The sequence below is a fragment of the Chelmon rostratus genome, chromosome 21 (genome assembly GCF_017976325.1).
Source record: "Chelmon rostratus isolate fCheRos1 chromosome 21, fCheRos1.pri, whole genome shotgun sequence".
Classification (NCBI taxonomy): Eukaryota; Metazoa; Chordata; class Actinopteri; order Chaetodontiformes; family Chaetodontidae; genus Chelmon; species Chelmon rostratus.
Window position 1 is genome coordinate 13,817,237 of NC_055678.1, and position 11,661 is coordinate 13,828,897.

At 41.4% G+C, this 11,661-nt stretch overlaps 1 protein-coding gene across 2 annotated transcripts; it reads right to left on the bottom strand.

Moving 5' to 3' along the window:
* Positions 1 to 225: 225 nt before the first annotated feature.
* Positions 226 to 11,021, bottom strand: LOC121624857 (sodium-dependent neutral amino acid transporter B(0)AT2-like). 2 transcript variants are annotated; one of them, XM_041962798.1, is made up of 12 exons: positions 10,947 to 11,021; positions 7,828 to 8,047; positions 7,074 to 7,231; positions 6,839 to 6,959; positions 6,552 to 6,727; positions 5,562 to 5,672; positions 5,230 to 5,471; positions 4,797 to 4,980; positions 4,509 to 4,710; positions 4,068 to 4,227; positions 3,783 to 3,945; positions 226 to 3,449 (listed from the first exon to the last, which is right to left on the bottom strand). In XM_041962798.1, the coding sequence occupies exons 2-12, from the start codon at positions 8,045 to 8,047 to the stop codon at positions 3,201 to 3,203; spliced, it is 1,986 nt and encodes a 661-aa protein (XP_041818732.1). In that variant the 5' UTR covers positions 10,947 to 11,021; the 3' UTR covers positions 226 to 3,200. The 2 variants fall into 2 exon arrangements, with proteins under 2 accessions (XP_041818732.1, XP_041818731.1); XM_041962797.1 differs by lacking the exon at positions 10,947 to 11,021 and adding an exon at positions 8,854 to 9,148.
* Positions 11,022 to 11,661: the final 640 nt, after the last annotated feature.

Below are 11,661 nucleotides of genomic sequence, written 5' to 3' on the forward strand. Positions count from 1 at the left end.
AGAACTCCTCTTTACTGGTCGAAAACTGCCAACATCTCCATGGCTTTAAGTTAATAATGCAAAAAATACCATCGTACTGTGCGGAGAGAAACTGTCACCATCTGAGAGCGTATTTCTCTGAGCTGAGTCAACAGAATATCTTCTTGTCGCTTCTTAACAGCAATACTTGATTACGAAATACTTTTTTTTGTTGACGTTCAGGCACTCAAACACTGAACTGAAGCTACAATCACCTGCCAGCTACACCGTACAAACCTTGAAAGGTTACAGACATAACACCTTCATTGAACGAATTTATACAAAAAGGTTGGATGGAGGAACAGGATTCATTTGTATTACCAGCACAAAGTTTTAATCAAGTATTTCCTTGGTCCAACTAATTCATAGAAACAAATCAAAATCTTGTATTCAGAATCAGAGCCCTTTTTGAAAGAAAACAAACCTCCTCCTCAAAATCACTTTCTTAACATGTAAATATAGAAAAACACTTTACAAGTCAATACGTGTCGTCTAAAAGTCCAAGAAACATCTCAATGGCAAGCTTAAGCTCCATTTCAAACATCATTTCATTATACTGTAGTGCTGAAAGGAAAAAAAATCTAATAAAAATATATTACATTGCAATGGCATTATATTACATTTTCTCAAAATTTCATTTTATACAAACTTACAGACTACATACACAATTGAAAAATGAATCAGACAAAAGAAAGGTCTTTTTAAAATGATATGTTGAAATTCTTGTAACATTTGTTCAATCAGCCTCATTAAAGGCACTAAAGGGTGGTTCATTTTGCTAGTAATCCAATGAAAGTCAAAAAAACTTCCTTTAGCTTCAGAAAAGTGGCTACGAAAAACAAGACACAATTGAGCAATTAAGTCTAAAAAAAATGTAAAAAATAAACACCTTAATTTACATCCACATGAAGTCTGAAGTAAAGGAGTACTTGTGTGGTACTTTGTCCTGGCTGGTTAAACACATCTGCAACTAGTTGTCTCCTAAACCCAAGCTTAAAACAAAAAACACTAAACAATGTGACATGCCAATTTCAATCACATGAGTTTTTTTTACTGGAGCTATGTACATATTTACATTACAAATAGAAGGTCACCTTAATATTTGTAACATGCTGTCATTTCACAAACCAGTTCAGCAGAAATGAAACTGCCAACAGTCCTTGTCCCTGTGTGCTCCACAACACAGCATGGTGGATGGTTTTTTTCCCCCGTTAATACACAGGTTTTGTTGCCCAAGTCTGACGTCACAGAACTAAACATGACAGGATGATGGAAACTTACACGCTGAGAGTCTGACTTTGCTTTTTTAACCAATAAAAAGAAAACAGACCATAAGACAAAGCCGTGCGCTCAGATACTGTACATCAGCAGATGGATTTCAGGTTGAACAGAGAAGGTAAACATACATGTAGTATGAATTGTGTAGCGACACAATACACCTGCAAACATACAGTATATGCACAGTATAAAAGCAAACTGAAGTGACTCAGGTGGTTTTTGAGCTGTAAACATACAGTAGTTATATGGCTTCTGTGTTGTGAATCGCAGTAATACTGCACCATTAGCTGTACTTAGTTTCCCGATGTAACAGTCTCATAATGTCATCATTTTAATTCAGACAATTTTCTTTGTTGTAACTCAAATCATAACTCACAATCTAAGGCCCAGCCTAAAACAATTTTCATAATTGTCTTGCTTACTGTGCTGTAAAAATTACGTTGAGGAACATAAAATACATGCAGAGGAGACTTTGAACAGTGACAAGCTGTAATACTGTCCTCAGACAAGGCGAGGAGCCAAAAGGTTGCTGGTTTTTAAAAACTGACAATTGGGGGACATTCATTGTCAAAATGGCAAGTATGGATTCTTGAAATGGTGAGGTGCATCTCACGGAAGCGTTACAATTAAAACGGCAGAAATTTTACAAACAATGAACAAGTGATCTCTTTATACAAAAGTAAAACAAAAAGCAGGAACCTGATGTGATGTCTATGGCTTATACTGAAAACTAAGAAACATTTGACCTCATTCACAAAGTTTAGGGTTAAGGTTAGTTTCTTAATTTTGTTCTTGAGAAAGGTCCTAAGAAAAGTCTGATTTGTGACGCATTTCAAAACCATAAATGTGTTCTTTTAATGATGAGCGCCATTGTCTTCATAAACTGAAACTAATGTGCCAGTTAGTCCTAATTAGCATAGGTGAGCGCCTCGCCAATCCCTTAAGGGCATGAAACTGCAGGGCTGTGTGCCACAGAAAAACTGAAAAGAAAAGTTGAAAGAAAAGACAAGAAAAAAACTACAATTTAAAGACGATGGAGTGCTGGACTCCAAACGTAAGAAAAACTTCAGTAGTTCTGAAGTGGAGGTACTGCTGCAGGAAGTAAACAGCGCATGAGCTGTCATATTTAGTAGCATTAAGTAGTGGATATAAAATAACAAAACCTACAATGGTTTGATTTTCAGCATTTATTTACAGATGAACTCCTACTAAGGCAACTGGCAACCTGCAGCCAGTATTGCAGCAGTACCTCCATGCATGCACCCAGGTCCTATTCAACTGCCCCACTCCTGACCTCAGCTGTGGTAACCCAGAGAGATGGCCCAAACACATACACAGAATGTGTCAACACTGGGCACAATCTCACAGACATATATATACATATACATATATATATATATGTGTGTGTGTGTGTGTGTGTGTGTGTGTGTAATTGTGCTCTTGAGTGTATGTAGATTCTGTTTTAATAAAGAAAAAAAATCTATTATAAGAAAACACTGATGAATATCAGAATCTTAGTGAAAACTGCATAAGCGTGTTTTAAGAGGAACTCTCTTCTGAAGAACAGTTGATGAAGGAGGCCCATTGTTTTTGCAACTCTGTAACAATAGAAATTCAACCTCGTACTTTCAACCCAGCAATAAGTTATTTGTTCCATATTTTCCATATTACACATGTTTTAAATGTTTTACTGGCAGGAACAGTAGTATTTTTAAAAAATACATCTAGGTATGTTTGGACTTAATTTAAGTAAAAACATAAAAAGTTTTTAAATATTAAAATAAAGAACATTTTGCCACACACTGTTCTGTGCCACAGCTGCACTAACAGCTGTGAGATAACCAAAGTGAAATTTTACTGCATACTGCCAGTCATTCCCCACTGTGTACCATCACGTCCAGTGTTTAGGAAAAGGGGGCAGTGGTCCCACTTCTTTGGTCCAGCTCTGACATGTCAGTCATAGGGGTTTCACACTTCTCATCAGTGTTAACAATGCTGTACTGACCAATCTCTGTATCTCTGGATGTTTGCTTTGTTCGGTCCTGCAGAACAGCATGGATCAAGGCAACTGGGACAGGCATCATGGCAAATATGATCAGCAAAGCCAAAACAGCCAGAGCCCAGCCAGGGTACTCCAGGTACTCCTCAGAAGCCTGGAAAAAGGGGGAATCAAATCAATCACTCAAGAACAAACAACTGGAACTTACATCTACTCTGCATTAGATTTTCAGTGTGCCCTGAGAGAAATCAACCATCAGTTATTTCAAATGGGAAAGTGGGTGTGGAATAGGTGTGGTGTTACCATTTGCTTTAGTTTGGGTGGTGCAGCCAAAAGACATGTATCTTGCGTAAGGCAAATGGCTCTTGTTTTTGTCTGCACCATAACAAAGCTGTTGATTTCCATGGCCACCACCATCTCAAATAGCTGTTTTTCAGCATGAACATGTTAAAAGTGTATTTTCTCTCTTTAATATAATTCTACATACCTTCTCAAGGTTCCATGCCATATAAGTGGGGTGGCTGATGAACATACGGATGATGGTGGCTCCCAGCAGCCCCAGCATAGCAAGTAGGCAGATGTATTTCCACAGGTATTTGTAAATCACACTGGGACGCCAACCCAGCATTGCCTCAATGTCATCAAGGAATCTACGAAACAGAGTGGTAAACTTTCAAAATTTACATTTTGTTGCAAACAAAAGAGGAGAGTTGACATTTGCATGGGATTAAAGATTTCAACAATGACCCACAGTCTGAAAAAAAGACCTCACCTATCAGCTCCATATAGCCAAGACACACTGAAGGTCTCAAAAACCACCACAATGATGAGGGGCAGAGTGGCAGAGTAATCATCGAACATCGTCACAAAGTAGTTCCCACAACGCTGGGTGAAAAGCAGGCCAATCAGAAAGCCAAGGACGCAGCTGAAAACTGCAGCAACATGAAAACAGAACAAATATGTTGGATGAAACAGCTTCTTTAACGAAAACAGAATCTTAGGTATTCAAATGCCACTTAGAATTAAGGCTGAGCTATTAAACAATCGATTTAGTTCACTGGAATTTGTTTTTGCTGGCATGTGTAGTACATTATTTGCACCAGCGGTTTTATAGCGTTGGCACATGTACTGTCTTGTCACAAACCTGGCTGTCTATCAAGTCATGTCAGTAATGTGACATCAAGGCATGCACAGAGGTGAAACAGGTGTTTACTTGTGAGTTTGATCTTGTTGTTGGCCAGAGTTTTGAAGCGGTCAGTGAGTGGGGCGATGATGCCCTCCATATTGCCAAACATGGTGCTGAGTCCCAAGTTGAGCAGCATGAGGAAGAATAGTGCTGACCAGAAGGGGCTGCCGGGCAGGAGTGACATGGCCTCTGTGAAGGCAATAAAAGCGAGGCCTGTGCCCTCCACACCCTGAACGCAAACGGGACTGCATCAGTTTTCATGTTCAGCACACCAAATTCAAAAAAATCCCATGAAAGCAAACTGACAATATTTACCTGCTGCATCTCTTTTTCCAAGTCACACTCTGTTAAATTGCCAGGGACATTTGTTCCATGCTGTTTGAACCAGGCACTGTAGTCCTCTGGGGATACAGAATGGGGATTTGAATAGTCGAAGCCTGGAATCAGGTTTTTGTCCACATCACCAATGCGAAGTTGGTCTGATAGGGTCTTCATATTACTAAAAAAAACGCAGACAAAAGAAAATATAAATTTTAAACATAAGGTTACTGCAACAAGATATTGAGTTAAAAAATGTCATGTTTGATAATTGGCCATGACAAACACAGATTAACAGGGGGCATACCATAGTCTGGACCATTGTGAGGAACGAAGAAATATTTATATACTAGTGACTTATATTTGAAGTCATAATGTAGTGTGAGCCTTTTTATGCACAACTCAATGTTAATCCTCTAATTAAACATACCTCACGATGCATTCCGTGACCTTTTGTTTGGCGCGGAAGCCGAGCACAGCAAACACCACTAGAGTGGCCAGCACAGATGTGAGGAAGTTTATAGTGGAGACAGTGAAGGCATCACGGTGGCAGTTGTTGTTCTTGGGGTTGTAAGAGGAGTAGGCGATAATGGACCCAAAGCCAAGGCCCAAGGCAAAGAAGACCTGTGTTGCTGCCTGACGCCACACCTGTATGTCTGCCCAAATTTCCAGCTGTAAATGTGTACAGGGTACATCAAGTGTGTCAGGTAAATACACTTATCTGTGTGCCTTCTATGCACTCAACCTATTATCTGCAGGTACCTTGGGGTAGAACATGTAGGTTATTCCCTCTAATGCCCCATCCAGCAGGAGGCCTCGGACGAGGAAGCAGAACAACACCACATAGGGGAAGATGGAGGAGAAATACATCACCTAGGATATGGGAAACAATGATTACATTAACAAGCTAGCAGTCAGTCAGTTATTTGGTTTTGTGTGTGTGCACAGGCACTTTGGCTTAAAAGACACAACTCAGCTCCTCAGTTAGCTCCCTCTGTTTTCTGCACATTATTTACAGGAATAAATACAAACATCCATATTTCTTGTTAGTAAGCTGTGCTCCAACAGACTCTTTTCCTTTGCTTCGTTACATACACATTGATTTGTGGCGGGCCGCCTCAATATGAACATTGACTGCCACATATTGATTTTCGTTGGTTCTTTTTTACCATTTCAAATGGTTAAAATTGTTTTTCACTGAAGAGCTTGCAAATGATTGAATTCTGCTTTTATTTACCTTTTACACAGCATCCCAACTTTTTTTTTAAATTTGGGGTTGTAGTTTGTAAGTTAAGACAGTAAATTCAGCAGAATTAAAGTGGTGAACTAAGAAATAGCTTTCTATAAATATTTGAAATGTATTATTTCAGACAACAGTTATACTGTATAAAATGCAAATTTACAAAACTTTCTCCAATTTCCAATACTTTAACCCATGGGGATTTTGCAATTTATAGTAGGGAGGTTTCACTTCCTCAAATGCCTAAGCCAGACATTCCAGAGACTCCATCACGCACAGCAAACCCTGAAATCTAAGCCCAACACATGACTGGGATTTGGGCAGACTGAGAATGTCCAAACAATGTAGCACAAGATGCAATTTTGCCATTATTACAACTGCACTGAAACATCCGACAGCTGCTAAATCTAAACTTAAAAAAAAAAATAAAATAAAATCCACTCTTTTTTAACGACAGTGTCCTTGACAGCAAAATCAACACTTAAAAAAGCCACAACAGATCACACACTTACCTTGACAGAGGTCTTGATACCCTTAAACATTCCCAGGCACACAATGGTCCAGGCCGCCAGCAGACAGCAGACAATGTAAGGGTTGAAAGAGCCTGTGTCGTCAATTGAGTCTGTGATATCCAAAGCTTTGCGGTACCAAAAATATGATGTGGGGGAGCTCTTTTCACACTCTCTTACTGGTGTAATGAGAAAAGAGGATAATCAGTTACTAGTTTCACAGCTAATGATTTTACTATTTGTCAACTGCTCATGTCTTTCAGTTTTGAACCTTAATGCTGTGTGTTTACCTGTTACATTCCCCTCTTTTGGACACTGTTCCCAAGGTAAAGGGGACTGGAACGAGTTCCCAAGATAGAAAAGACTCCATGCAAGGATCACATTGTAGTAGAGAGCCACAAAGAAACACACCTGAAGACATGTGACAAAAGACAAGATGACACCTGCGAAAATGCATGCAACATCGTATACTGAACACTAACATGATTAGAAGGTTTGTAAAGCTTCACAGATTCGGTTTCTTACCACACAGCTGGAGTAGCCAATCCCTGCGAGCCTGGGGGAGATATACTTCCATACTCCGATGCTGCCCTGTCGGATGGCCTGACCGGCTGCCAGCTCCAGGAAGAACAGGGGAATTCCAACAACCAGCATCAGCAGCACATACAGGAAGAGAAAAGCTCCTGAGAAGAGGCGACCAGCACTCGGTGAGTAAATTAGCACAATAATTTCATACAGTGGAGGAGAAGTACATGTTTGTGCTAAACTGTATAAACCCTGTATAACCAGAATTTTTAACCAATCTGATTACTGCAACCGCCGACACAATGTTCTTTTAAAAAAATGTCTTATCCATCCTTCAGGGTAAATAAGACATATGAAGCATTTAATCTAGGAAAATGCGTCATTATGATCTGTATTTTTCCATAGAGTTCATAGTTTATAGTTTCTGGCAACAGACAGTACCCAGATGGTCATCATCAGACTTCAGTGCAGCAGTGTTCACTTTGTCTACAGATAGTTTGTACATCTATAAACAATATGTTAAATAGTTTACTTCTCAGATTTAAAGGCATACATTTTGTAGTTAATGCATTTACATGCATGGTTAAGCCCAATATTAATAGTCTCTCTTTCATCACATGCTCTTCGTGTGGTGATGACATTGACTACCTGCTAACTCATCTGACTAAATGCTGTACATCCTGCACCCACAACATTTGTGTTTGGTCCCATGGGATCCACAGGACCCAAACTGTTGATGTTAATAAGCACTCACCTCCCCCGTTTTGATGACACAAATATGGAAAACGCCAGACGTTGCCGAGCCCGACGCTGAATCCCACCTGAGCCAAAAAATACTCCAATTTACTGTTCCATCCTGCTCGAGCGGCAGGCTCAGATGAGTCCAGCTGGCTCTCCTCACCAGCGTAGCCGTCAATCTCTGACTCTGTTGTTCCTGTCTTATCATCGTCATTTGGCAAAGGCTGCTTCTCCATCTAAGACAGTAAGGGACAAAAGGAAAAAACGGATCAAAATGTGAAATAGTACATAACCACTGCACTGATGAAGTAAGACTGATTATCCCTGATGGTTAACACAGCTATGATGTTCGATTTATGAGGACTTTTCCGCCAGTGGTTTCGTGGGTGCTGCACATCATGTCATTTGTGGCCTTTGCTTGTGGTGTACCACAAACACTCTGACTCCTGCCAACAATTAGGATGTCACTCTTGTGCTGTGTGTGTGTGTGTGCGCGCGCGCTCTCAGTTGCCAATTTATTAGGTACACCTAGCTAAAACAGATGCTGGCTAACACAGTAGCCCTGCAATATATCCTACCTTCGTGTAATTATGTCTTCATATTCCGTGTTTATTGAATTGTTTTGAAGCGGTATTCATTCAACTTTATACTCATTTTACATCAATGAGGGCAGGACTTGTTGCAAGGGCCAGTGCATTAGACTACGTTAGCTTCAGCCTAGTGTGACGGTCAATCTGGCATCTGAGAGCAACGCTACATAAAAGCATCCAGGTAGCCCACCAGGCAGTTAATGGTACTAATTTGTATTCGCCTAGTATTCCCTGATTAGACACATCTTCTCATATACTTAGCATTACTGAGAGCAGTCCCAACAAATGTTTGTCATCTTCACCTCATGCAATAAAGTTAACGCTAGCTTACTTGCCGCTCCACCTGAAGTTAAACAACCTGGGTTAGCTACAGCATTGCCAAGCACATCACCCGACCGTCTGCGTTTGTCTGGGCTGTGAACAGACAAACACTTCCGATAAACTAAACTGACCTGGTCACCAGCTAATGTCGTCAACGGAGAGGTAGAAGAAACGCTGGAGACGGTAGAAAAGTCGACGGTTTTATTTTGTTCCTCGGTCCGTTCACAGGGAAACGAGCACGTGCAGCAGCTGCTGTTTGGTCCCTCGCCGTCAACCACGGCGCGAGCTAAGTTCTCTTCTCGTTTTACCTCTCAAGTTCAATTGAACACATGAGATACTGTGATGCCCACACAGAAACATATAAAAACAAAGACATGTGCGGCAGTTAATATCATAATCCTGCTACCGACCGCCCGTTCTCGCGGTTTATCTGCGGGGGTGAAGGCTTGTTCCGTCTACATGATGCAACACAATGAACCCCGCCTCATTACTACAATGACGGATTCAAAGATTGTCGGAAATCTAGTTTCCATTGGTACGGATACCGTGCAGTGGCGAGACTACAGACAAACCCTCTTCACTACTGACACGCCCCACACCCTCTTTCCCTAAACCTAATCAAGTAGATTTTATACCTAAACCTGGCCATTTCGAGGGTGTATCATGTAGTCGGTGTGTCATGCTGCTGCCAATGATTATCGCAGTAGTGCTTATGGCAATCACTGCAACCCCTGAAACTGCAGCCCACATTAGCACTGCGTTGAAGCTCCAGTAAGCTGTGTTTTGAGTATCGTGAATGCAAAAAATCCCAATGAAAAAGCGTTGAGGGTGCTGTTGATAATTCGACATCTATTTGCAACTTACGGCTCTCACAGACACATACAGAGCCGTGAATGCAGCATAAGCGTCAGCGCCGATCCTCTTAGGAGTTTATCTTCCAGCACGCGCGGCTGTATGATGCGCGGTCAAACTCGCAGTTTAAAGACGGAAGTGGAGACCCCTAACAATAACAAAATTATGTGCCTGTTGTGCCTTTATTTTTGCGGCTGTTTTTGTCTGTCTCCCTCTCTCTAAAACACGCTCACATGCGCGCTGCTGCAGCTGTGCGCACACGTGCCCAAGTTCACTGCCCCCTGCTGATGCGTGCTCAGTTTAAAACCCTGAAACTGTGAACTGCATTCTGTTTCTACACAGTGCAGCCAAACAGCAGCTATAAGCAGACAGTACAGACCTCCACATGTGGACAGATGTTCTGTTCAAACTCTGTTACGGTATGAAGGGAAAAGAGGGAGAGAACGAGAGGAAGAAAAGGCGAGATCCAGACTTAAATGTCTCTGATGAAGCAAAACTTGTTTTGCTGTTGTTCAACAACGAAAAGCAAATTTGTGCCAATTTTTGCTGTTATTGAATGGAAACCTTCCCATCAGTGTGTGTGCTCCAGGATCCGCCTGTTGGAGAGCAGGAAGCAGATCGCAGCGTGATCCTGAAAGCTGTGCTGATATCTGTGCTGCAGTTATGCATAAAGTTGGTGATTTGCAGGTCGGGGTGGGTGCAGCTAACATGTATTTTTGTTAGTCGGGCAGGTGGGTTGGTCTCATGATGGGTCTGGTGATTGTGGTAAAAAAAAAAAAAAAAACTGTGTTCGTGGAGCAGAGGACCTCGTCATGGCAGCCTACCCTGGGGGGCCGTCCTTAACAACTTACGCCAAAGTTGATGGAATAAAGTTGAATCATTTGATCTTCTTTGATCCACGTTTACTAGACTATCAGACATAAACACGTGGCACATTTTCACTTTCAGCCCCTCACATGAAACAGTTTTTGTTTCTTACTAACAGGTACAACCTCTCTGTTTTAGTTCATTTTAGTTTATGAAAAAAAGAGGAAAGGATAAGCTGATGCAATAGTTTTCTCCCATGATGAAGCGCGGTTTTCTGGGAGGCTGGTATCACTTCGTGTCCGTTGACGAGCTCAATTAATGCCATTAATGTTCAGATTGTTCCCCCAGGATACACGCTTCTTCTCTTATGTCGCGCTGACATTACTCAGGACCGGGCTGCATAGTCTCACGCACACATGCACACGTGCACGCACGCTGTGTGCCACGTATGCCTGTTCTGGAGGCAAATAAAACACACAGGTCTACTGCCATTACAAACCGCTACACAACAGTGCAGTCTGCGCCTGGAAATAACGGCACGCATTGGTTAGTAACGGATAAATACCTTGCGGCGTCAAATAGGAGAGATCCTTGAAAAGAGATTATCCCATATGTCCTCAAAACAAAGTCAAGTGGTAACCTCGCCTGCTGCCACTTCACCTGACTCCTCCTATCTCCTCTATTGGTGGATAAAATGGTGACTTGTCCACCTCCAGCTGAGGACTGTTGTGAAATGTGACACCCCACTTTCCCGTTTTTTTCAACTCAATGTATTTATGGTTGCCCCTACCTCGCTCCCCAAACCTGGTGTGTGTGTGTGTGTGTGTGTGTGTGTGTGTGTGTGTGTGTGTGTGTGTGTGTACCATTTGAAGGTGTTTTATATCCAACTCTGCATGTGTGTCTGCAGACACAACAACTGTTGCAAGTATCTTCTCTAAGTTTTGTTTTCCAACATTAAATGCTCATCTAAAACTCTCCAGTGTTGCGATAATACTCTGGTGAGTAAATGCTGAATGTGTATATTGTTTGCTTAAAAGTCATCTAATTTAAATATATTAGTCTAAGACTAAAAATACTGGTATCAGCCTACTAATTATCCACCATGGATAAAAACATTCTATGGTGCTAAAAAACCTAAATTCCAAGAGAAAAATGCAGAAGACATGACCTCCGTTCAGCCAATAGCTGCAGCCCTGCACAATTTGCCCCATGTGTCCCAACAGGTGAGAGGCTGGGTAAATATTTTTATCTCTAAGGTGGGGTGGTAGACTGGGCGGGGC

Bases quoted from the DNA above. Each gene is read 5' to 3' on its own strand.
- LOC121624857 (XM_041962798.1), bottom strand. From the start codon at position 8,047: ATGGAGAAGCAGCCTTTGCCAAATGACGATGATAAGACAGGAACAACA. The intron at 5,673-6,551 runs GTAAGTGTGTGA...CCCATATCCTAG, and splicing joins GTATCAAGACCTCTGTCAAG to GTGATGTATTTCTCCTCCAT. The intron at 4,981-5,229 runs GTATGTTTAATT...CGTTTTTTTTAG, and splicing joins GTCACGGAATGCATCGTGAG to TAATATGAAGACCCTATCAG.